Source organism: Xenopus laevis, chromosome 1L (genome assembly GCF_017654675.1).
Source record: "Xenopus laevis strain J_2021 chromosome 1L, Xenopus_laevis_v10.1, whole genome shotgun sequence".
Lineage (NCBI taxonomy): Eukaryota > Metazoa > Chordata > Amphibia > Anura > Pipidae > Xenopus > Xenopus laevis.
Window position 1 is genome coordinate 228,637,743 of NC_054371.1, and position 27,923 is coordinate 228,665,665.

Below are 27,923 nucleotides of genomic sequence, written 5' to 3' on the forward strand. Positions count from 1 at the left end.
GAATGGTGGAACGTCTACACATTTATTTCAGAGTAAATGGAGCAGAAATATCTTTGGGGAGAGAGAATTTTCTTTAAGTGTAACAAAGAGGAGAAACGTTGTACAGTAACTATTGTCCTTAGATTGGGAATGTCCATCAAATGTTCCACCTCTCTGTCTGTGCCTCCACTCCTGACACCAGACCCTCTCCCAAAATCTCCAAGTCTTCTACAAAGGCCTCGGCATTGGGCACCAGCAGGGCTTTGTCACTCTTGCCGTCCATCTGTCTGCCTTTCACATTGGTCGTCTGCAAGATACGAGAGAAACGGTGAAACCAACTGGCTTTAAAGGATAAGTAAACCTATAAAATAAGTGAATGTACAATGTATGAGGGGGGCTATTCTAAGCACTTTTGTAATGTACATTCATAATTTATTTATTTTTTTAATTGCAAGATATTAAGGGATACATGTACTGTTAATATGAATGAATTGTGTTACAACAGCGCCACCTGCTGGTCAGTTTCCCACCAGTCTGACCAGCAAGTAGTCAAGGAAGTTGTCAGGAGAAAGAAAGAGGCTGATGTTCTTCTGCTTAGGAAAGATGTGAGAAAGGTTTCTAATTTTATTCCTAAGCAGAAGAACATCAGCCTCTTTCTTTCTCCTGACAACTTCCTTGACTACTTGCTGGTCAGACTGGTGGGAAACTGACCAGCAGGTGGCGCTGTTGTAACACAATTCATTCATATTAACAGTACATGTATCCCTTAATATCTTGGAATCAAAAGAAAATAAATAATGAATGTACATTGCAAAAGTGCTTAGAATAGCCCCCTCATCAATTTTACATTCACTTATTTTAAAGGTTTACTTATCCTTTTATCGATCAGCAGCCCCCCCCCTGGACCTAAGGAAGTACAGTTCATCAGCTGTTCATAAACAACAATTCCCAGCATTCACTGGCAGCCAGTGTTCAATGTTACACATTATTCACAATAGATTGGAGTATAATTCTGCTGTGTGCGCATGTTCTGATTGGCTGCAGGCCCAGCCCTGTGTACATTCTAATGCTCTCATTGGATATAAATCGGCATGTCACGTGGAATGGTAAAGGTGGCAGCCAATCAGCTGTAGCTAAATCCACTTACTTTAAATGGCTGAGGCTCAAAGCTTGAAGGTTTCCAGAGCACCCCGATCACGTCACCTCCGTGCAGGTCATGGAAGAACAGAGCGAACTCTCCATACGCTTCCTGAGACACAACAGAGATCACAGAGTTTTAGAGAAGTCCAGAGTGCGGCCCTCCAGCTGCCCTACAGCTCCCGACATGCGCTACAGCTCCCGACATGCGCTACAGCTCCCGACACCCCTCTATGTACTTACTCTGAGCTCCTGGAGGAACAGCTGAATAGGATCATAACCCACAACAGGAAACATCAGGTCTTTCACCTGCGCCCCCTCCTTTAACATCCCACGGAAAAACGACTTTGCTGGTTGATCCACGGCCTCTCGGTGGCGCGAGATTTGCTTGGGGTTCAGGCGGATCAGAACATCGTACAAATCCAGGGGGGGTCGGAAGATCATCTGGGACAGAGCATCACACAATGGGGTTAATAAACACTGCTCAGCTACTAGTAGTATTAATACTCACACCAAATTGTATCCACCAGCGAGAAATAGGTGTTGGCGCTATATAAATACAATAATAATAATAATAATAACTAATAATAATAATAATAATAGACTGCCTCCTCTTCTGCATCTCTCCGTGTATCATTATCCAGCAGCTGAAATAGGGGGTTGTGGGAGCAGTCCCAGGTTAAGTTAATTCCCAGCAGCTCGAGGTTCAGGCAGGTGATTTAGTTTAGAGGTAGAAATTCCCCCAAGGGGCAACAGTAAAGTGACTGGAACCAGTTCGTCCAGTTGATTTATTGGCAAAGAGACTGAATGAGGTGAATCTCTCCCCCAGCATCAGAATTCCCATGAGAACTGGGACTGGCGGATAAATCCCAGACTGGGAAGGAGTCAGGCAAGTTCTTCTGCAGCAGTCGGTTATGAGCCCCACGGGGGGGGGGGGGTCTTACCCCTTTATATCCAAACTGGGTCATTACAACTGGACTACAGGCACCTGATCAAGATTGTGCAAGTTATTCTGCTAGTAACTGAAAGCACAGGCAGCAACATCGCCCTCTGCTGGGCACTGAGTGAAATGCACTGATTTATACTGAGAGCAAATATCAGGGGGCACCAGCCTGGGAATAAGAACTGCCCCTGGTTATAAGAAGTTTGGGCATTTCAGCTGCTCTGCACAACGGGGGCAATTCAACAGGGAAATTAATAATTGGCCATACTGATTAAAGAGTCTGTCTGTGGGTGTGGCCTATAAACCATGTGACATGTACAAATAGGAAAATATTCCCTGTCCCTGATTCTTTATAAAAACAGATTTAGTCAATTTCTCCAAAGACGGAACATACAAGTTTATTGTGTATCTCACACACTCCCAGAAGCTTACACACAGGGGGCGTGTGCTGTGGAACTTGCCAGCAAATGATACAAGTGCTTTACCCAAGTGCACAATGATTGACAGCTATTGGCCCCTCCCAGTCTAGTCCCGTCACTCATAACGACAATTTGTCGGCACCAAACAGCCCCGAGGGAGATTACACAACCTGGCGCTCTAGAGAGTGACATCATGCCATTACCTTTCCTTAAAAGCTCCAAATAGATTGCAAGCTCTGCAGGGAAGGATTTCTAATAAGGTACAGAAATGTCAATTATATGTGGCTCAGGGCACTTCTTTATATTCATGAGCTGCTACTCACACAATTCTAGAAGGTTGTGAATCTTGTAGTGCAGCAGCAATTGCTGAAAAGGATGCTGGGAATTGTAGTCCTGCTGCTGTTTTACACATAAAGGGGCAACACAAGAATAGAGGAATCCCATTGGCTCGCTTACCTTATAGTCGTGATTTCCTCTGGGATCCATGAGCTGCTGCTCCAGAGCACGTAATGACTCCAGACACAGCACAATGAGGCGCTGCAGCATCTGCACAACAAACACACAATTAACCCTCATTAACCCTCGCACTCACTGGGACGTGCCAAGGATCAGCATAAGGCACTCTTAAAGGGAAAGTGAATCCCTCATTAAGCCTCACACACGCAGGATGTGCCACGGCCCAGGGCTTAGCATTAGGCACTCTTAAAGGGACAGTAATAGTAGCAAATAAGAGGCACTGACATACATGTAACTGTAAGGCCTGTGGCACAAGGGAAGATTCCTTCATTAACATTTTTCAGAAAAATTTGGTTTTAAAACAAAAAAAAGAAGTTTAAGATTTCTGCTGCCAAACCAAGGCAAATGCTTTTTTTGTTAAATGGGCCCCAACCATACAACGGGGCACTTCTGCTCTCCCCACCCTGAAAACAAATATAAAAGGCAAAACTGAAAGAAACCGGATGTATCAGGTACATAAAAACTGTTCTCTATAAATCTGATATTCCCACTTGTTGGCCCTCCTGCTGCTCTATAACAAGAACTCACACAGTGCCCCCCCCCCCCCAGCAATTAATGAGTCAGCCCATTTCATTGCACAGAATCCCTTTTGTTCTATAAATGAAACCAGTTATTTGCCTAAATGATACAAATAACATCCCCCCCCCCCCCCCCCGTTGAAGAAAAGGAAAACAGAAAGGAGACGTGTCACTACCTGCCCCAATTTTAGTTTCAATGTTTTTAAAGCTGTCAGTCATTGTATTACTCAGGCCCAGGGCCCTTAAAGGAACAGTAACTCCAAAAAGGTTCTGTTTAGTCTAGAGGCTGCGAGTGCATCTGCTCTGCCAAGGGGTCGGACATTAAAGCTGAATTTGGGCAAAAGGGCACAAGTTTATACAGACAGCAGATACATTGGGTTTAGTGCTCTATAGAATCATAGAATGAAACCCTCTGCATCTAATGAGACATTTTTTGCCAAGAATGTGTGGATCACCCACAATATAAATATGATTTTTGACTGGTTTTGTGCACAGGGGTTTGCAGGAGAGTGTGCAATGTGCTGCAGGGGTATCAGGGTAATGTGTAATGAGCTGCAGGGATATCAGGGTAATGTGTAATGAGCTGCAGGGGTATCAGGGTAATGTGCAATGAGCTGCAGGGGTATCAGGGTAATGTGCAATGAGCTGCAGGGGTATCAGGGTAATGTGCAATGAGCTGCAGGGGTATCAGGGTAATGTGCAATGAGCTGCAGGGATATCAGGGTAATGTGTAATGAGCTGCAGGGATATCAGGGTAATGTGCAATGAGCTGCAGGGGTATCAGGGTAATGTGCAATGAGCTGCAGGGATATCAGGGTAATGTGTAATGAGCTGCAGGGATATCAGGGTAATGTGCAATGAGCTGCAGGGGTATCAGGGTAATGTGCAATGAGCTGCAGGGGTATCAGGGTAATGTGCAATGAGCTGCAGGAATATCAGGGTAATGTGCAAGACATAAGTCTCCCCAGGCAAGATATTTAGCACAAAGATGGAAGTCAGACAGGACAGGTTAATTTGCCTTTCAGCAGGTTATGCCCAGACTATTTAGCAGAGAGATTACAATATGGGTCACACCTTCGGACTTGACAGCTTTTTGCCTTTGGCTCCCATTTTCACAGCCCTATGGTCTGACGCTCTGATTCTTCTGGATTCCACAGTGTTGGCACAAGTACCAGTTCCTGGTAGTGACTTCCCTGCTGATCTCTCACCGATAGGGGTAGGTAATGGTGGAAGAATAAACCAGCACCACCTGCTTAACTCGGGCTCCTAACAGTCGGCTTTGGGCCATGAATAAACTTATAGGCCGTTTCCTGCAGTCGGTGCAGTGATATTGATGGGGCTGCCATAACCCAAAAATTAATGGAGATGAATATAAAGTATTAGGACTGTGGGAAACAGCACAAAGCAGCAACTTCAATGTTTGGTGGAGCCTCAGTCTTGAACCTGATGAAGGTTGGTCTGTCCTGGGACAGTGGAGCAGAACATGGTCACTAATAACAGCGGCACTAACCTGAGCAGTTGGTTGGTTCTTGGTCCAGACAGAATCTTTCTTGTCCTTTGGGGTTGCTATGAACATGACGGGGAGCTGAGCGCGGGCCGATATAAAGTCATTCTGGATCTCTGTGTATTCCGATCCTGAGGAGATAAAGGTCTGGATGTACAGCAGAGCTAGCAATTAGTCCTGCGGCTGCAATTGAACACCTGCAGGTGCCCAGTTGACATAATGGCCATGTGTTGCCCGTGGCTATTAGTTAATGCATTGGGATCACTGGGTTCAATCCAGTTTATATTCCATAGCCAAGGATCAGAGTGGCCCATTAGGCAGTGAGGAAGACTGGGCTATCCAATATTAAACGGGAGGTTCACCTTCAAGTTAACTTTTAGTATTTTACAGAATGACCAATTCTAAGCAACTTTTCAGTTGGTCTTCATTATTTATTTTTCATCATTTTTGAATTAATTGCCTTCTTCATTTAAACACAAATACTCTGTAAGGCTACAAATGTACTGTTACTGCTACTTTTTATTACTCCTCTTTCTATACAAATCAATGCATGGTTGCTAGGATTACTTGGGTCCTAGCAACCAGATGGCTGAAATTGCAAACTGGAGAGCTGCTGAATAAAAAGCTAAATAATTAAAAAAAGTCATAAAAAATAAAAACCAATTGCAAATTGACTCAGAATATCCCTCTCTACATCATACTAACAGTTAATTTAAAGGTGAACAACCCCTTTAACCCTCTTGCTGCTCCCATACTGCAATCAGCTGGATAGCGGTTACAAATGCAAAGCCCCAGGCAACTTCATAACTGGTCGGGCAACTTCCTTCATTCATAAATCATTTCCCAGTCACATGACTAATGACTGTCACTCACCCTTCAGCTCTCCGTTCAGATTTACGATCAGGGGGCTGTTCTTCCAGTCGAAGGTGGCCACAAGGTGCAGGAACCTCAGGAAGCCCACCAGGGCAGAGCTGCAGGTAAAAAACAGGCCCAGACAGTGGTCAGCAGTATGGAGAGAACAGCAGTTGGTTTAAAACATAAACCCCCATATGTAGTAAAAGGCACTAAGTTTGCCCAGGAGCAGTAACCAATAAAATGTTCACTTTTAAACAGATGACCAGTAAATTCTACCTGCTGATTGGTTGCTATGGGTTACTGCTCCTGGGCAAACAGTGTCTTTTGTTACATAACCCCCAAAAGGCAATAAGGATGGGCTCCTATAATAAAGGAAAGAACAGATAAATATAATATATAAATATTCCATCCACAGGATCACACACACTGTACCTGGGGGGAGAGTAGGGTGCTGGGTGTAGGAACAGATGTGCCACCAGGAGGTCCAAACACTCCTCTGAGAAACTGTCCCCCAGAAGTTGGCTTTGGATCCAGCGTTTGGCCAACCGAGACGTCCCCCCGAAAGCAGGGTGCTGTTGGTGGAGTCTGGGGAAAACATTCATTTCACTAAGGGAACTAAATGAGCTGATCCATTGTTTATCCATTGTTGGGGGGGATCTGAAGTGTATTTTGTCAGTGGTAGAAGATCTAGAGCCTCATAAAGCAAAGTATGTTCAACCTTTATAACCCTCAATAGCTGGATGTTGCTGACCTACAACTCCCAACATTGAGAAAGTTATAGCTCAACAACATCTGGTTGCCTTTAGCTGCCCTATAGTCCCCAAATCTCTATCCCATTGATACTTTTAGAATATTAATTAACTACTTCTCCTTCTTAAGTTTATTACAATACACGGACATTGCTTAATCAGCCAGGGGAATCTTATTGATCTGGATATTTGGAGCTGCCATAATGTTCCAGGTCAGAAGTTTGGTCTCCAGGGAAGCTGCTGCCTCCAGGGGCCACTGTTATTATTTCATTCTCAGTGATACAATACAAGCACATGACAAAACCCTCAGCCTCGCTGGCCAGTTTCAATACAGACAGGTGCAATACACTTGTTCCGACACTAGGGGGTGTCACATACCCATGCAAGGTGCTGCTCAAATGCGGCAGGTGATTGGTCTCCATTTCCAACTGCATCGACTCCTCAGTGTCCTGATATTTCAGCATTCCCTCCGGGGTGACAAACTCCTTCATGTACTGCGGCTCCCGGTGATAGGCCACTTGCACACGGAACACGTAGCCATCCTGTCCAAAAGCAAAGACACAGGACAATTAAATGGGTTGTTCACCTTGGAATTAACGGATAGTATGATGTAGAGCAGGGGTCCCCCAACCTTTTTTTACCTGTGAGCCACATTCATTATTTGGCAGCCCCTATGTGGACTGGCAGCCTATAGGAGGCTCTGTTCAGCAAGATGTATTCATATATACATATGTCTGCATATATTACTACACTATAAAATACACAACACAAGACACCGGGTTTTTATGTAACCAAAACTTGCCTCTAAGCCTGGAATTCAAAAATAATCACCTGCTTTGAAACCACTGAGAGCAACATCCAAGGAGTCTGAGAACAACATGTTGGTCACGAGCCACTGGTTGGGGATCACAGATGTAGAGAGGGATATTCTGAGACAATTTGCCATTTGTATTAATTTTTTATTATTTGTGGTTTATTTTTACTTATTTAGCTTTTTATTCAGCAGCTCTCCAGTTTGCAGTTTCAGCCATCTGGTTGCTAGGGTCCAAATTCCCCTAGCAACCATGCATTGATTTGAATAAGAGACTAGAATATGAATAGGAGAGGCCTGAATAGAAAGAGGAGTAATAAAAAGTAGCTATAACAATACATTTGTAGCCTTACAGAGCATTTGTTTTTTAAATGAGGGCAGTGACCCCCATTTGAAGGCTGGAAAGAGTCAGAAGAAGAAGGCAAATCAATCAGAAAATAAATAATGACGACCAATGGAAAAGTTGCTTAGAATTGACCATTCTATAACATACTAAAAGTTAACTTAAAGGTGAACCCCCCCTTTAAGGCTGCAAAGGCAGGTTTTATCAGACATGATTGTGTATAAAGTTGCCTGCACCCCTGAAACACAGAACCAATGGCCTGGATATCTCTGCTGCCTTACACTGGTTATATAGAACCATCCACTAGTTGGGGACGTGCAGAAACAGATCTTTAAAGTATGTTCTAGAATGGTCAATTGTAAGGAACTTTTCAATTGCTTTCTATTCAGGCCTCTCCTATTCATATTCCAGTCTCTTATTCAAATCAATGCCTGGTTGCTAGGGGAATTTGGACCCTAGCAACAAGGTGGCTGAAACAGGAGAGCTGCTAAATAAAGCTGAATAACTCAAAAACCACAAATAATAAAAAATGAAGACCAATTGCAAATTGTCTCAGAATGTCCCTCTCTACATCATACTAACAGTTAACTCCTTGCTTTTGGTTTTATTCTGTAGTCCTACATCTTAGATTGAGCCGTCTATATGGTTACCATGGTTGCTGACCCTAGTAACCCATCAGATTGTGATAGATCAGCTTATAGTGTTTCACCTTATAGACGTCTGTGTGGGTGGCACTTGGGTTGCACAGTAACTGGTGCTGAGAGCTCAGGAGTTCTGACAGTCGGATCTGGAAAGCAGCTTTTAGTCTCTTAATGGCGTCTTTATCCTGGGGCCACTTCCCACTCCCTTCCATGTGACAAATAACTGCAAACAGAAAGGTACAAAAAAACAGTCAAAATTTACAGCACCAAGTCGACCCACTGGCCAATACGGGTTAAGATGCCTTCTCCATATAGCAGCAAGTCATGTATAAGCACATCAATACATCTGAGAGTTCTAGAATCCATGCACGGGTCAAGGACTAAATTATACAGATAGATAGATAGATAGAGAGATTATATATATATATATATATATGGTACTACTATAGTTTATATAAACAAGCTGCTGTGTAGCCATGGGGGCAGCCATTCAAGCACAGGATACACAGTAGATAACAGATAAGTACTACTATAGTTTATATAAACAAGCTGCTGTGTAGCCATGGGGGCAGCCATTCAAGCACAGGATACACAGTAGATAGCAGATAAGTACTACTATAGTTTATATAAACAAGCTGCTGTGTAGCCATGGGGGCTGCCATTCAAAGGAGAAAAGGCTTAGATTGCACAGCAGATAGTTGATAAGCTCTGTAGAACATAATGCTGTTATCTGTTATCCACTATTTAACCTGTGCCATAGAGCCTTTTTTCAATTTCCGCCATTGCTACATTAGTACTTATCTGTTATCTACTGTGTATCCTGTGCTTGAATGGCTGTCCCCATGGATACACAGCAGCTTGTTTATATAAACTATAGTAGTGCTTATCTGTTATCTACTGTGTATCCTGTGCTTGAATGGCTGTCCCCATGGCTACACAGCAGCTTGTTTATATAAACTATAGTAGTACTTATCTGTTATCTACTGTGTATCCTGTGCTTGAATGGCTGCCCCCATGGCTACACAGCAGCTTGTTTATATAAACTATAGTAGTACTTATCTGTTATCTACTGTGTATCCTGTGCTTGAATGGCTGCCCCCATGGCTACACAGCAGCTTGTTTATATAAACTATAGTAGTACTTATCTGTTATCTACTGTGTATCCTGTTCTTGAATGGCTGCCTCCATGGCTACACAGCAACTTGTTTATATAAACTATAGTAGTACTTATCTGTGATCTACTGTGTATCCTGTGCTTGAATGGCTGCCCCCATGGCTACACAGCAACTTGTTTATATAAACTATAGTAGTGTTTCTGAAGCAAACAGATCAGTTGTACCAGTGCAGGGCAACAGTACATGATATTTTCATTGCTTTAAAACACTCATTTTTTTGGTGTTACTGTTCCTTTAATAGATGGAATATAATAGTGATTTGAGGGCCAGCCTGAAACCCACGGGACCTGCACAAAATCTTCGGGTGGCACCGCCGGCTTCTGGCACCTAAATCTATAGACTTGCCCCTTTTGTGACATCACTGTGGGCAGCATGGGTCTATAAATAGAGGGGCAGCACGGGTCTATAAATAGAGGGGGAGCGGTGGGCCGGATACGGGTTAGGATCGGGTGCAGGTCAAGAATTTAAGTAGCAAACTGCTTGATAGAGGGCTTTGCCCAAAACATGTAATGTGCTTGCACTGCTAATAAAGACACTTTTAGTTTACTAATTACTGCTTGGGGAACTACTTGATTCTTCTCTCTCTTTGCAGGTTCAAAGGCCAATGAACTCTCCACTTTTGTAGCTGAACTGTTTTACCTTTCACTGGAGACACATAGGCCGGGCAGGGCTTCTCTGGGTTGGGGATGAGGCACTTCTTTTCCCTTAGTAAGTGGTAGGACGACCAATCAGGTTTCACTGGCAGAGGAGGGAACACCTGGTAGAGGAGCAAAAAAATAAAGACATTGTCATGTCAGAACCTATAAGGAACAATAACACCAAAAAATGTAAGTGTTTTGAAATAATGAAAATATCATGTATTGTTGCCCTGCACTGGTAAAACTGATGTGTTTGCATCAGAAACACTACTATAGTTTATATAAACAAGCTGCTGTGTAGCCATGGGGGCAGCCATTCAAGCACAGGATACACAGTAGATAACAGATAAGTACTACTATAGTTTATATAAACAAGCTGCTGTGTAGCCATGGGGGCAGCCATTCAAGCACAGGATACACAGTAGATAACAGATAATTACTACTATAGTTTATATAAACAAGCTGCTGTGTAGCCATGGGGGGCAGCCATTCAAGCACAGGATACACAGTAGATAACAGATAAGTACTACTATAGTTTATATAAACAAGCTGCTGTGTAGCCATGGGGGCAGCCATTCAAGCACAGGATACACAGTATATAACAGATAAGTACTACTATAGTTTATATAAACAAGCTGCTGTGTAGCAATGGGGGCAGCATTCAAGCACAGGATACACAGTAGATAACAGATAAGTACTACTATAGTTTATATAAACAAGCTGCTGGGCAGCCATTCAAGCACAGGATACACAGTAGATAACAGATAAGTACTACTATAGTTTATATAAACAAGCTGCTGAGTAGCAATGGCGGAAATTGAAAAAAAGACTATATGGCCCAGGTTAAATACAGGATAACAGATAACACCATTATGTACTACAGAGCTTATCTGCTGTGTAAATGGAGCCTTTTCTCCTTTGAATGGCTGCCCCCATGGCTACACAGCAGCTTATTTATATAAACTAAAGTAGTACTTATCTGTTATCTACTGTGTATCCTGTGCTTGAATGGCTGCCCCATGGCTACACAGCAGCTTGTTTATATAAACTATAGTAGTACTTATCTGTTATCTACTGTGTATCCTGTGCTTGAATGGCTGCCCCCATGGCTACACAGCAGCTTGTTTATATAAACTATAGTAGTACTTATCTGTTATCTACTGTGTATCCTGTGCTTGAATGGCTGCCTCCATGGCTACACAGCAGCTTATTTATATAAACTATAGTAGTGTTTCTAAATCAAACAGCAGTTTTCCCAGTGCAGGGCAACACTTTTTTTTTTTTTTTTAAAAACCCTTCAGTTTTTGATGTTACTGTTCCTTTAAGTAGAAAAGAAGAATCCTTGCCCAGCAAGCAGGCACCACTCAGATCAGACGGCTATTAATATGAAGACTCACATCTGTGTAGCGCAGACACGGGTGGGTCCCTTGGACTGAGGTGATGGTCAGGGGGAGATCGTTCAGATTCCAAAGCTTCCTGCTCAGGTCATCGTAGGACTGGATAATACTGACCATCTTCTCCTCCTCTGTACTAGTCTGAGCCAATGAGAGACAGGCAGAAACATTGAATACACAGTTACACTCACTGAGACCCCCAGATATTGGCTCCATTTAGAGGCCTTACCTCCCTCCCTCTGGAGAGGACACAATCCAGCGCATTCCCCGTGTAGTTGATACAGGATTCGGGAATGTTGGCATGTCTGCGGGAAACAAACATACAGTTCAACAACCCTCTGGGGGGGGGGGGGGGGGTGTGTGTGTGTTTGTGCAGGAGACAACCTTGTAAGATCCTTGCCTATTTCCCACTGGGATCCAAGTAACAACTAAACCTATTTGCACAAATGTGCCCGACTTCGGGAACTTGGTTCTGCATTTAAAGGGGTTGTTTACCTTCCAACACTTTTTTCAGTTCAGACAGTTCACAAGAAATAAAGACTTTTTCCAATTACTCTCTATTTTCTACGTGTCACCATTTTTCTAATATTGAAGTGTAAAGTGTAATTTTTCACCTTCTAAAGCAGCTCTGGGGGGGGTCGCCGACCCTGTAAACTGTTCTAAACTGATACATTTAGTTGATCCATTTCCATGTCGCTGCTGAGCAGAATCTCTGGGTTTCATTACAGGCAGCTGTTAGACTTGATACAATAGTTACTGATACTCCAGAGATGCTGCTGAGAAATGGATCAACTAAATGTTGCAAAATTGTAACAGTTCAGAATCTGCACCTGAATTAATGAGCTGTCAGATTGAAATATCAGAGACAATAAACATTAGTCTACAAATCTACAAAAGTCTATTTCTTGTGAACAATCTGAAAACAATTGAACTGGAAAAAGTATTAGGATGGTGAACATCAGTTAATAAAGCGGCTCCAGCAGAATTCTGCACTGAAATCCATTTCTCAAAAGAGCAAACAGATTTTTTTATATTTCATTTTGAAATCTGACATGGGGCTAGACATATTGTCAATTTCCCAGCTGCCCCCAGTCATGTGACTTGTGCTCTGATAAACTTCAGTCACTCTTTACTGCAAGTTGGAGTGATATCACCCCCTCCCTTCCCCCCCCCCCCAGCAGCCTAACAGAACAATGGGAAGATAACCAGATAGCAGCTGCCTAATACAAGATAACAGCTGCCTGGTAGATCTAAGAACAACACTCAATAGTAAAAACCCATGTCTCACTGAGACACATTCAGTTACATTGAGAAGAAAAAAACAGCAGCCTGCCAGAAAGCATTTCTCTCCTAAAGTGCAGGCACAGGTCACATGACCAGGGGCAGCTGGGAAATTGACAATATGTCTAGCCCCATGTCAGCTTTCAAAATTGAATATAAAAAGATCTGTTTGCTCTTTTGAGAAATGGATTTCAGTGCAGAATTCTGCTGGAGCAGCACTATTAACTGATGTGTTTTGAAAGAAACATGTTTTCCCATGACAGGATCCCTTTAATGTTCCTAGTTGGATGGGGGTTACATTTTACTCACAGTTCCAACAGGTACTTGACAATGAGCTCTGGGACCTTCCGTTTGTCATAGAGAGAGCCGCCCGTCCAAACCACCGCCTCACAGATAGAGCCATCCTGGAACCGACGCAGTTCGGATTTCTCTCCCCAAAAAGCCCGGAAGTCCAAGGCCTGCAGAAACAGCCATAGGTAAAGGTAAGATTCATTAACACTGCACCAAGCAGGACAAGCTCATTTTACATATTCTCAGGATAATACCAACTATTAGATATAAACCACATGTCACTTGGAGCAAATAAGGGGAATTTCCTTGATGTGGGTACAGTGATTAATGTACCTCCTAAGCCCCATAGTATTATGGGAGTAAAATCTTAGACCCAGCAGATCTCCTCCATTCGGAATGATTATCAGCCAATAGGAACAGAGTAACTTACCTCGGAGCTGTCAGCAGCCGGGCCCTTATCCAACACATTGGTATAAAGCTCAGGGTCCAGCAGGAGTCCCACAGTCACAAGGCCACTGTCTTTGTGCTTTGCTGGTTCTTCCCCAACATTCCACTAGGAAAAGAGTAAAGAATTCCAGATATCATCCAGAGACAACTCCAGTGCAGCACTAAAGTATATTTGCCTGACTGAATATGTAAATCCAATATGGAGTAACAGGCAAGTAATACACAGATGTAAAGGAAAGTTACCTCTGGCTTGTGGGTGAGTGTGTGAGACAGGAGAGAGACTCTGGGCCCCAGGCCTTTGGAGAGCACAGACAAGAGATATGGCAGCGCCGTGGCCAAGTAATCTCCACCCCGATCTATCAGCTGATTCAGAAGTTTCATTTTCTTGCACGTTCCCTGGAGCTTGGCCACATTTGTGAGGCTGCAGGACAAACAACATCAGTGAGTCACGGAGCACAGTGTGTGTGTGTGTGTGTGTGTGTGTCTGTGTGTCTGTGTGTCTGTGTGTCTGTGTGTCTGTGTGTCTGTGTGTCTGTGTGTCTGTGTGTCTGTGTGTCTGTGTGTCTGTGTGTCTGTGTGTCTGTGTGTCTGTGTGTCTGTGTGTCTGTGTGTCTGTGTGTCTGTGTGTCTGTGTGTCTGTGTGTCTGTGTGTCTGTGTGTCTGTGTGTCTGTGTGTCTGTGTGTCTGTGTGTCTGTGTGTCTGTGTGTCTGTGTGTCTGTGTGTCTGTGTGTCTGTGTGTCTGTGTCTGTGTCTGTGTCTGTGTCTGTGTGTGTATATATTCCTCCATGAAGCCAGCACTCTCGATACATAGTTTCAAACGCCTGGGTGCAGTATCGACAGTTTCAATCTCCACATGCACAAATAGGATCCGCACTCACAGGACTTATGAAAATTATAGAAAATTTATTGCAAGAGTCGAACGTTTCGGCCTCCTCCTAGGCCTTTTTCAAAGTTACAAATACAACAATACAAATGCTTTAAATACCTAGATTGGCGGGAAAAAAAAATTTTTTTTAGCCAATTAAAGATGACGTGTCCACCTCATCATCAAAGCACGACAAATATACATATCCCAAACAACATAATATTTATCCCCAAAATCCCTACACTAACATAAATTACAATGTAACAGAACCCCCTCTCTAATACAATGTTAAAAACAAATTAAAACCAAATATTCAGTAACGTTTCCAATTTGTTGCCATATTTGTTAACTAAGTAGTAAGCTGTTACGAAAAATATCAAAGTTTGAATAAGGGTGGAAGGTCTATCCAGGGACCCCCTCTGTGTGTATATATATATATATATATATATATATATATATATATATATATATATATATATATATATATATATATATATATATATATATATATATATATATATATATATATATATATATATATATATATATTCGATGTTACTATTCAAATAACTGAAACTGAATAACATTCTAATCATATGAACCCTCACTCTGCCACTAGATCTCATTATAACTCAACATTCCGCCCACCATCTTTAATATATGGTCAGAACATGGTAAAAGTGTTTATCATAATTGTATTCTCTATTACTATATTCATTAATATTCACTATAGGGTCGGCACCGCACCTAGCCAGGGGACCTGCATTTATTCTATCCCAATGACCCGTATCCATAAAACCTAATGTTTAGGCATGTACAGACTTGTATATCCAGCTACATCCATGTATTACACTCACGATCCTCCGTGTAAAACCGTACTAAGGTTGAAAAAATATCCATGTGGAATTAAGAAATTTTTTGTATATATACACATATGAGTGCCCAAAATATTAATCACCAATACTCCTCAATATATAATAGAAGTATCTAAAGAAACACGTGCACATAAAATAAAGGAATAAAAATGAATATAAATATAAATAAAAAATACGTCTAATGTGCCATAAGTGTCCAAAGTTCATGATCCCGATCGCGAAGTATCCATAAATTTTCTTATCATCACGGCAGAACCACACAGTGTCGTTCCTCAACACTGTGTGGTTCTGCCGTGATGGTAAGAAAATACCAATGGGTGAAAGTGGAACATCCACCGTTTCCTGACACATCGACGGGGGGACTGTGAACATTTGTTTTCGTATCAGTACTCATTACAGCATGAGTTTATTTATTCAACCTTTGACACTTTGGGGCTAATGGGGATTGATGGATACTTCGCGATCAGGGCTGGTACATATATCTGTGTCACAGTAGGTATTGATACTGGTTCCTCCTTACATGTGACCACATTTGTGCTGCTTTTATTTCCTAATAGAGGAACCTGAGGGGTGCACTTGGCTTGGGTGTTTGCTGGGCTAGATTTCTTATATGTTCAGAACTGAAGGGATCACATTCTTTCCCATTAGCTCCAAATACAAAACTTTGGTATCTCATTCCTTTAGCTGCCGGACTTCCTTTCTGCTTTGTGTCTTATTAATGTGATATGTTCCGGATATAGGAAATTAGTCAACACAGTAGGAGCCCGTGTCCAGTTCACAAAGCAGAAATGATGACAGTTGGAGAAGGATGACAGTTGGAGAAGGATGACAGTTGGAGAAGGATGACAGTTGGAGAAGGATGACAGTTGGAGAAGGATGACAGTTGGAGAAGGATGACAGTTGGAGAAGGATGACAGTTGGAGAAGGATGACAGTTGGAGAAGGATGACAGTTGGAGAATGCTTTCTGCATATGAAATGAAGGGGAAGTGGCAGAGAGAAGCAGAGGGACATATGATGTTGCAGTGGAAATATCCTACCATAGATGAAGTTTTAAAGAGAAAAGTGCTAACCCTAGGCAAGGGAGACACCAGCATAAACTACACTGGGACACCCAGCCCCCCAGGTCTGCTTATGGAAGGAAAGGTTTTATTACCTTTACTAAAATGATTTTATTTTCCCTTCTCTTAGAAACATTCAAAGGCGTAACTTGGCAGCCCCCAGGTAACCCTCTCCAGCACCTGTCCTCCATGTCCTGCAATGTCCTCGCACCTATACAAGTTGTGGGTGTGATTGTGGGTCCTTGTCACGTCCCCTCTCCCTCTGGGACCCACACAGGGCAATATCCTAACCCTTCCCAACTGTTAGACCACGAGTAACAAGGAAGAATCTGAGGTGAATACATGCAAAGAAATCTTTATATATTAGACACATCTTACTGGAAGACATGGTCGAATGTCCGAACGAAGGGCTTTGGGACCATGAGGAGAAGATGGAATCCATTTACATTTGTGTCATCTAGAACCTTCAGAGACTCGCTGGCTTCAAACTGAATCTGAAATGAACAGAGAATAGAGAGTAAATGATCTAACAAAGCCAATGAGAACTGAACACATGTACAGAAACCCTTTGCTTTCCAATCTTAAAGGGATACTGTCATGGGGAAAAAAAAATATTTTCAAATGAATCAGTTAATAGTGCTGCTCCAGCAGAATTCTGCACTGAAATCCATTTCTCAAAAGAGCAAACAGATTTTTTTATATTCAATTTTGAAATCTGACATGGGGCTAGACATATTGTCAATTTCCCAGCTGCCCCCAGTCATGTGACTTGTGCTCTGATAAACTTCAATCACTCTTTACTGCAAGTTGGAGTGATATCACCCCCTCCCCCCAACCTAACAACAGAACAATGGGAAGGTAACCAGATAGCAGCTCCCTAACACAAGATAACAGCTGCCTGGTAGATCTAAGAACAACACTCAATAGAAAAAACCCATGTCCCACTGAGACACATTCAGTTACATTGAGAAGGAAAAACAGCAGCCTGCCAGAAAGCAGTTCTCTCCTGAAGTGCAGGCACAAGTCACATGAACAGGGGCAGCTGGGAAATTGACAAAATGTCTAGCCCCATGTCAGATTTCAAAATTGAATATAAAAAAATCTGTTTGCTCTTTTAAAAAAAAACATGTTTTCCGATGACAAAAACTCCATTGAGCAATATGGCTGCAAAACAGAACAATGAAGACTATTCCGAATTAGCTTCTAAATGATCCAGAGTTACTGAATAGCAGGTGTTGTTTGGGTAAAGATGATTTGGGAAATGAAGGCCCAACAACACAACTGAATAAGAAGTGTATCCAGGGCTGGCAGGTTCTACTTAGATTTGGCTGGACTAATTACCTGTCGGTACTTGCTGGCGGTCATATCGGCACAGAGATTCACCACTCCCATTGGATCAACAAACACGACCTGGAAGGCCTCATGGAAATCAGGGAGAGAAGGCTGAAAGGTATTGAGAAAATTATTATCAGTGAGGTGCATTGGATTTGGTGCCTAGAGGCGGCATCTAGTCTCAGCTGGGAGAAGTCATCCTGCATGTTCCATTGTTTTAATAAAATTCAGTGGGGCAGATTCACTAAAGGGAGAGGACGTCGCTGCCGAAAATTCACCAGAAATCCAATCTGCAGGGACATCAGCAATTTACTACAATTCGCTAGCGAAAGAGACCATCGTTAGGGCAGTTTCACACCCTATCCCCAGGACAGTTTTTGCTCAGGCGAATGATTGTTACTCTGCAAATTCACTAAAGTGCGAAGTTTACGGAACGTTTCCTCTTTCGCCAAAGTTTCCTTCGCCAGCTTCGACTAGGCGAACGGATAAGATGAAGCTACATCCTCCTTAATCTTATATCATATCCTGTATGCCTAAAAGTCAGAAAAGTTCTAAAATACGCCGGCGTTTGTTCATATTTTAAAGTGGGATTGTCTTCAAAAGTCCTGACAATTAAAGATTTGTGTTTACATATTTTTTTCACCAATTTGAAGCTCATGCGACATTTGTTTTAGGTTGGGCTCATGTCTAGGGCATTAGAGGATCTCTTTTGTCTTTATTTTGCTTGGACATGTGCGATAATTATTGGCTACATCAAGTATTTGCACCAACATCTCTAATAAAGAGCATTAGTGAAGTTTCACCTGGCAGAATTGAACGTTAGCTAAAGTTCGCTATGAAATGTTCACGATGATAGCGAAACTTCCCCAGCGTTCGGCTGCAGAGACGTAACTTCGCATTTTTCTCGAATTTTCGCCCTTTAGTGAATTCACCCCATGGACTTTATGCACCCCCAGCACTACACTACTTACTCAGGGCTTTGTCAAGTTTCAATCTAGTCCCAAAACAGACAGGAGAATACACAGGGCACTCACCAGGGAAGAGTCTGAGCATGTTGCCATTGTTATCCCATTAACAGTCAGGTCTGTGGTTGCTACAAAAGAACACAAGAACATTTTGAGGCTATTAAAGGTGTGTTCACCTTTAAATCAACTTTTAGTATGATGTAGAGAGGGATAATCTGAGACAATTTGCAATTTTGAGTTAGCTTTTTATTCAACAGTTTGTATTTTCAGCCATTTTGTTGCTAGGGTGCAAATTACCCTAGCAACCATGCATTTGTTTCAAAAAACAAATTAGAACCTAAAGAAAAAATAATGAAGAAAAAGCCAAATAAACTAAAAAAAAATTAATCTACCAATCGTGCATTGATCTGAATAAGGGATTGGAATATGAATAGGAGAGGCCTGAATAGAAAGATGAGTAATAAAAAGTGGTGATACCAATACAGAGTGTAGCCTTAGAGCATTTTTTAGATGGGGTCAGTGACCCCCAGCTGAAAGCTGGAAAGAGTCAGAAGAAGGCAAATAAACCACCCCTTTAATCATATATATCAACCCGTCTCACTTATGATCTATACAACATAAAGGAGAACTAAAGCCCCAATAAGTGAACTTGAAACTTGCCCCCCTCTCTTTTGACCATTATGTGCAAAGAGCAGGTAATGGCTACAGTCACATACCAACAAAATTAAATAAAAATACAGAGCCCCAAGACTTACCCAAAAACTGGAGTGTGTTCCGCAGCACCTGGTAGCCGCTCATCACCTTATTAATCTTGTTTTTTGACAGAAGATATGAAATCAACATGGAGGCCAGAAATCCGTTAAAACACCCAAATCCCTGCAAAGAGAATGCCTATGTTATATCATACAGCTTAACTATTAGTCTGAAGGATAAGAATTCTCCCCTCTGACCTTATCTCTTAAAGGGATATGTCATGGGAAAAAAACATTTTTCAAAACACACCAGTTAATAGTGCTGCTCAGCAGAATTCTGCACTGAAATCCATTTCTCAAAAGAGCAGACAGATTTTTTTTTTTTATATTTGATTTTGAAATCTGACATGGGGCTAGACATATTGTCAGTTTCCCAGCTGCCCCCAGTCATGTGACTTGTGCTCTGATAAACTTCAGTCACTCTTTACTGCTGTACTGAAATTTGCACTGAGAGTGATATCACCCCCTCCCATTCCCCCCAGCAGCCCAACAACAGACCAATGGGAATGTAACCAGATAGCAGCTCCGTAACACAAGATAACAGCTGCCTGGTAGATCTAAGAACAACACTCAATAGTAAAATCCAGGTCCCACTGAGACACATTCAGTTACATTGAGTAGGAGAAACAACAGCCTGTCAGAAAGCAGTTCCATCCTAAAGTGCTGGCTGTTTCTGAAATCACATGACCAGGCAAAATGACCTGAGATGCACCTATACACCAATATTACAACTAAATACACTTGCTGGTTCAGGAATGACATTTTATATCATAGAGTGAATTATTTGCAGTGTAAACAGTGTCATTTAGAAAAAAAAAAAATACATCATAAAAATCATAACAGAATCCTTTTAAGCAACAGGCCCAAAAACCGAAGGAAAAGACACACACAAAAGCCCATAGGCTTCACCATAATTACCTTGTCAAGCTGGCGCTGATGTAGCCAAACTTTAAGGAGAGCAATAGCATCCTTCATGCCAGGGAAGTCAGTGGCACAATTGGTCAGATGATGGAGATGGTGCTCCAGGGTCAGGTCAGACAAGATAGTGTTGTTATAGTAAGGTGTTGGGGGATCACAAACGCCTGCAAATTAAAAAAAAACCCTACTATTGCTGGATCATGGATTTAGCGGTTTGTGTGTACCATGAAGCTGGAAGGTACATAAAAACATGTGGCAGAACAGTTAAATTGAATGTATTTGATGAAGATGTTTGTCATTCAAAGGAGAACTAAAGAAGTAGGTAGAAATGTTGTACATGATGTTTTGTGCTTCTGTACCAGCCCAAGGCAACCACAGCCCTTTAGCAGTAAAGATCTGTGTCTCCAAAGATGCCCCAGTAGCTCCCAGTCTTCTTTTCTGCCGATTCACTGCACATGCTCTGTGCTGCTGTCACTTACTGAGCTTAGGGAGCCACTCACAATATACAGTACACATAGAATAGAAATGTCACAATATAAGGCTGATTAGTAATTAATACAGATAATTACTACATGGCAGCACAGAAACCAGTGCAATTAGCATCAGAATTTAATAATCAGCAAACCTGTAGCATCAGCTTATATTACAGCCAGGGAAGCTCATTTTCTGCTGGATAATTAGTGACGAGCCCTAAGCTTAGCTTCTCAACAGCCAATCAGAGCCCACTGAGCATGTGAGTGTCACAGACACTTTCCAAGATGGTGACCCCCTGTGACAAGTTTGAAGTCCTGGATCATTGCTGCTATTGACAAGCTCAAACTTTAGCCTCGTGCAATAAGTTCACTATTTAAAATGTGACATTTTTAGCCACATTCATTTTTAGAGTAGAAAGTCTACTATTGCCGGATCATGGATTTTAATATTGGGAACCACAAAAGCTGTTTGTGATAAAGACTCTGTATGTTAAATGCAAAAACAAATCCACAAAATCTTTGTTGTTCTTTTGTAAAATTAAATACCCCAAACCCCCTGCAAGACATTGGACATTCCCACAAAAACACCCACATGACAATATCTGAACTGGACGTATCCCCCTACCTTCTGTTTCTGTTTGTTGCTCCGTGTACCATGAGGTCCGGACATTATTCTTATTGGGGTACAGACGGCTAAGCTTGAAGAACCCCGGAGGGGGACAGACATGGATCCGAACGGTCACAAGCTTTTCATCTTTCCCTGCAGGGCAAAAGAGTTCAGATTGATTAGCTCCTCAGTCACGTTGCTATTCCAGTCTTAGCCCCATGTTCCAATACTGTGAGGCAATGCCATGCTTTCACCCAAATCTCTTACTTCGTGCTCTAGTTCCCACCATGGCTGATTTACCCTCCGCTTTTATGAAATTATATATATAACAAACAAGGGAAAGTTGTGCTCACCACTAGTTTTTAAAACCATTAGGCGGGGGTGCAATGAGGGTGTGACCACAAAAAACATATAGACAAATACAAGATTCCTCTGCACTCAACCCATTATCAATATATTTAAGACAGCGACATTTTGTGCTACTGCTACTGAAATATGCCTTACCCTTTAACCAAAACAGGGATTGTTTGTCCATATATTGCAATATATTTAAGCTGGCCAACTACGTCAAAGTCATCCCATATCTGGCCAGACCTACGCTTAATTTTCATCTGATTCATTAAGAATTCTATGGTTTAATTATACATTTTATAAAAGGGACGAATACGTTTTACCTGCAACTTACTAGCTGCTTTCAAAGTAAAACTCCCAAACTTGGCTGCCCTTTGATTAGCTCCTCAGTCACGTTGCTATTCCAGTCTTAGCACCATGTTCCAATACGGTGAGGCTATGCCATGCTTTCACCAAAATCTCTTACTTTGTGCTCTAGTTCCCACCATGGCTGATTTACCCTCCGCTTTTATGAAATTTTATATATATATATATATATATATATATATATATATATATATATATATATATATATATATATATATATATATATGAAAAAACAGCGTTCAACGGACATTGATTACAGGTAATGCTAAAATGCACATAAAATATAAAACAAGTTAGGGACCGCCATTCGGGGTTTACCTTGACGTGGTATGGTGGCTTATCAATTTTATGATCATAACTTTGTAACAAAATAACCCCTGTTTTGGGTACATATGCAATAGCATTTATTATACTTATATATACTTTAAAGCCTTTAGAGTGCTCCCACAACCCCCCTGTTTTGATATTATATATATATATATATATATATATATATATATATATATATATATATATATATATATATATATATATATATATATATATATATATATATATATATATATATATATATATATATATTTATTTATTTAATAATCACAACAGCAGCAACTTCATTCTCTAGCACTAGGGGGTGCTGCCACCTTCCTTCAACTCAACTGTCTCCTGACAGCACTCCATTGATAGGGACTGAAGCCTCATTCCTTACAGGGAGGGCGATTGTGTCTCAGGAAGAAACGGCATTGAATTACAGTTTTAACAAACCACTATTGAGTCCTCTTTATCGATTGCCCAGAGTGCAGCAGCACAGTCAGCCAATGTACCCACTGTATCTCTCATTGACAACTGCCGGGAAAACCGTGAGACGGGCGGCATACTGCAGGGGGGTGCTAGGACGTGCCAAGCACACTACAAATGTGCCCTAAAACATACAGGTGGGTTAACTGGCTCCTAATTCTGGTGTGTATGTAAATGCCTGGGGCCATTTAGAGTGTATGCTCCACTGAGACAGGGACTGATACAGATAACAGCCCATCTCAGCAAAGACCTGTGTATAAGAATAATAATAACAGGTTGCTTTTTATAGGGGAACTATCCCAAAATGAAAAATATAAGCTTCATCATACTGAAATAAGAAACTTTCTAAATACAATTAAATATTCTGCATAGTTTCTGAAATAATCAAGTTTATCTTCACTATTCCTCTCTCAGCATCTGTTTCTCTTCATTCTGTCTTCATGCAGCAGTTGGGTGTCAGATATTCACTGACAGTTAGATCCAATATATCTTATAGGGGGGATTCCTTTCCTAGCAGATGTATTAGAGCTCACTCAAATAACTGATTCCAGTACAAACAAAATCTAACATAACTGCCCTTTTCACAAATCCTGCATGTAGAGAGACATGATGTCTGGTGAGTTTAATAGAGTGAACTCTTAATACATCTTCTAGGCAAAAGGAGCCCCCCTATAAGATATATTGGATCTAATCATCAATGACTATCTGACAATATGCTGCATGAAGACAGAATGAAGAGAAACAGATGCTGAGAGAGGAATAGTGAAAATAAACTTGATTATTTCAGAAACAGTACCAAATTTTAATTGATTGTATTTAGAAAGTTTCTTTTTTCAGTATGATGAAGTTTATATTAAATTTTCATTTTTGCGTTAGTTCCCCTTTAAGGAGAATAAGCTGTAATTGGGGCAACTATGCTGAACACGAGGGCACACCCTTAGCATTAACATACCCTGGGGCCGCAGCAGGAGGATCGGCTTGAGATGGTTACTGTTCATGTAGGTGAACTTGACGCTGCTGAAAAGCTTGTTATCAGTGAGGTGACTGGCGATGTGGGCGAGGTACAGAGCCCTTTTCCTTGAGTAGCGCTGGTTCAGATTGTCCTTGACCTGGAGTATTTCCTAAGGTGCACAGAAACACCAGAAAAACAGCAGAGCAGGGTCACAATTTTTTGGATTCTTGATTTATAAATCAGTTAATGAACTACTGGGGTTTTAGCAGCTCCAACTACATGTTGGCAGTGAGAATGCATTTATTCGAGGGTTCTAATCTTTATCCCCCAAATACAGAGGTGGTTAATTACCTGAGGCATAGTGACTGCAAGATCCACGTTGATCTCTGGTTTGATGCAGGTTCCTAGCAGATAACTGCCCACCACCTTGATAGAGGAAGGAGGCAGGAAGCTGAATTTGCCCTTCACTTGGTACGGGACTTGCAGAAAAGGAACCTTGATGGAGCTGGAAAGCCACGACTGATCTGTCAGCTGTAGAGAGATCATGAATGCAATGGAAGCCAATAGTCCTTGCATATAATAAAGATATATCTGTCTCTAAGCACTAGTCAGCATTTTTTTTTTTTTTTATTATTAAATTTTTATTGCTTTTACAAATTTTACAATTTACCATTAGAACACTTTACAAATAATCAACAAAAAAAAAAAAAAAACATTCAAAGAAGACACAATGCACAGCAATTGAGAGAATGTAGATTAACTTATGCCAGTGTTGCTATTATAAAGGACGGGTCCCCGTCCACTGGGTGTCAATGTTTCTACTAGTGTTAAAAAAAAAAAAAAACTACGTGTCCATGTTGGCATATAGCTAATACCAATATTCCAAAGTGATACCCTTCCAGTGTTAAAAAATAAATAAATAAGTAAGTAAGTAAGTAAATAGAAAAAAACCCTGGTGCTTATACAAGAAAGAATTTTCATATCATTGTAAGGGACTGATGTCCATGTAATATTAGAAAACAACTTCCTGTGTTGTTTATATAGTGTAAGTGCCATTAGTAGTATAAAAAAAAGTGCTATTGTCTTTGTGTGGGACATTGCCAGTGTTATCGTTACCCATGCTGATAAGGGGGACAGGTGTGATATTGTTTTGTTTTGTTAACAATGAGTTATAGTGAATAAGTGTACGTTATTTCCCCAGTGGGCTTCCCCCTACCTTACACTTAGCAGTACCACAATCTCACAATGTGAAGTTATTACTAGCTGTGCTTCTTGAGGAAAAAGGGGAAGGAAAGGGAAAAAAAAAACAACAAAAAAAACAATAATAATAGCACTAGTCAGCATTATATCTTGTATATCACACAATGAGTAAAGTGGCTCCTAACTGGAGGGAAACTGATCTTTATAACAGATTAGAACAGATATAACTAAGTAACCCATAGACAACATTGTGCAAGAAGCACATACAGCAGTGTCAGTAGTAAACAGTGGCTAACTTGTCACCACTACATGTGTTTCAGCCAGAGAGTCCTACAAGCTTACTATAAGGAGTAGTGACTGATGGAGAGGGCAGTTTCAGCCGCCAGTCAGGTAAGGAATTATTGGACACGTGGCTGACAGTTACAATAATAAAGCCGGAGGATGCTGGGAGTTGTCTTTTCATTTGTCCTGACTGTTGGACAGTTAAATTAACACTGGAAATATTTCTACATTGTGCTGTGCACTTACATCTGTCTTGGGCGTCTCAGGGATCGTTCCAAGCAGAGCATTGATTTCATGCAGGAATCCATCAATTGTCTTTCTTCTCTTCTCTTTCAGCTTGACTTCTTGCAAGAGCTCCTCTATCTGTGAATACAAGAAAGCCAAACCCTGTGTCACCTACTGAGCTGTTAAAACTGCAGTTAAAGGGGTGGTTCATCTTCCAAACACTTTTTTCAGTTCAGTTGTTTTTAGATTGTTCCCCGGAAATAAAGACTTTTTTCAATCACTTTCCATTATTTATTTTTCATTGTTTTTCCAAAATCTAAGTTTAAAGTTGAATGTTGGTGTCTCTGGTGTTTGAGTCTGGCAGCTCAGTAATTCAGGTGCAGACTCTGAACTGTTACAATTTTACAACATATAATTGATCCATTTCTCAGAAGCATCTCTGGAGTATTAGCAACTATTGTATCAATTCTAACAGCTGCCTGTAATGAAACCCAGAGATTCTGCTCAGCAGCGACAAAGATAAATGTATCAACTAAATGGATCAATTTAGAACAGTTTACAGGGTCATAGACCCACCCCCCTTCCCAGAGCTGCTTTAGAAGGTGAAAAATGACACTTAAAGTGGACCCATCACCCAGACATAAAAATCTGTATAATAAAAGTCCTTTTTAAATTAAATATGAAATCCAATTTATTTTTTTTATTAAAGCATTCATAGCTGTTGGAAACTCATTTAAAAATATCAGCTGTCAATCAAATATTGCCTACCCCGCCTCTATGCCTAGGCATAGAGGAGGGGCAAACAATTACTTTCACTTTCCATTCAGCACTTCCTAGATATCACCGCTCTCCCTACATTCCCTGAGCTCTCCTAATGATTTCATTGTGTAACCTGGACATGGGGATGGACATCAGGTTCCCCATTCTGGTGCACAAACAAGATTCTGAGATGATACAAGACTTGTCTTAATAACAGTGTCCACAAAATGGCTCCTGACTGCTTGTTATAATTATGAGTTCCCAGACTGATGGAAACAAGATTCAAATAATTTATACAGTGTAATTAAAGTTCATTTTGCTTGACTAACATGATGAAATAGGATTTGGAATAATTTTGTTTGGGTGACGGTCCCCTTTAACACTTCAATATTAGAAAAACAGTGACACATAGAAAATAGTTGGAAAAAGTCGTTATTTCTGGTGATCTGTCTGAAAACAACTAGTTGTCTGAAGGTGAACAACCCCATCACCTTCAAGTTAACTGTTAGTATGATGCAGAGAGGGATATTGAGACAATTTGCTATTTGTTTTCATTTTTTATTATTTGTGGTTTTTGAATTATTTAGCCTTTTATTCAGCAGCTCTCCAGTTTGCTATTTCAGCCATCTGGTTGCTAGGGCCCAAATTGTCCTAGCAACCATGCACTGATTTGAATAAGGAACTGAAGTTTGAATAGGAGAGGTCTGAATAGAAAGAGGACTTTGAGCAGGTTCTGAAATCTCCAAGCATTTCACACACCATATTCATAATGCAGGCTCCATAACACACACGTGGCTTTGTAAGTACATACAGTTACATATATGTGAGACAGAACAGAGGTACAGAAGGGGGAGGAGAGAGGAGGGGAGGGTACCTGCATGCGCAACAGGTTGGTATGGAAGAGATTCTCCGTTTCTTTCAGTCGGTTTAGCTCGTCGTTGGTCGGAGGTTTGTACAAGTCTGATTTGCTCAGTTTTACAGGTCTCAGCACATCGTCGGCTTCAGGGGCCCTCTTGATACCAGATTTGCCTTTGTTTTGGGACACCTCCATCTTGTCAGAGCTGTCAGACATCTCTCCATCATCACTTGCAGCCTCCTGTGAGAGAGACGCAATCAAGTAAAAGAAATGCAAGTGGAAGTCAGACTCTAGCCATGTTATAGCGCCAGTGTTTCCCTGTGCCAGTCTCTGCCTACACTATACTGCCAGTCTCTTAGTGTGCCAGTCTCTAGCCATGTTATAGTGCCAGTGTCTCTCCCTATAACACATTGTACATCCAATTTCTTAATGAGACAGTCCCACCAGTGCCAGTCTGTCCAGCCTGTGCCCCCCCCCCCCCCGAGCCTGCCCCTAACATTGTGCCTCTCCTTATTTATATCTTCCCCCTACAGCTCTGAGATGTGATCCCTGCATTAATGAGCTGCTCTCCTCCCGCCCCAGTGGCTGTTACCTGCTCAGCTGCCCCGGCCCGGCTCCGTTTCTTCTGCATCTTTCAGAACCTCAC

General features: G+C 41.4%; 1 protein-coding gene across 1 annotated transcript; it reads right to left on the reverse strand.

Moving 5' to 3' along the window:
* Position 1: 1 nt before the first annotated feature.
* Positions 2–27,923, reverse strand: nol6.L (nucleolar protein 6 L homeolog). Its single transcript, NM_001091374.1, is given in 26 exon segments — positions 2–286; positions 1,127–1,228; positions 1,360–1,560; positions 2,935–3,024; positions 5,023–5,147; positions 5,890–5,987; positions 6,304–6,456; positions 6,999–7,162; positions 8,484–8,638; positions 10,230–10,347; positions 11,626–11,763; positions 11,852–11,927; positions 13,213–13,361; positions 13,625–13,747; positions 13,885–14,062; positions 16,820–16,935; positions 17,783–17,884; positions 18,808–18,866; positions 19,494–19,614; positions 20,409–20,572; positions 21,507–21,641; positions 23,956–24,124; positions 24,307–24,486; positions 25,684–25,800; positions 27,296–27,517; positions 27,870–27,923. Coding segments are annotated over 25 exon segments (3,381 nt in total). The 5' UTR covers positions 27,494–27,517; positions 27,870–27,923; the 3' UTR covers positions 2–136.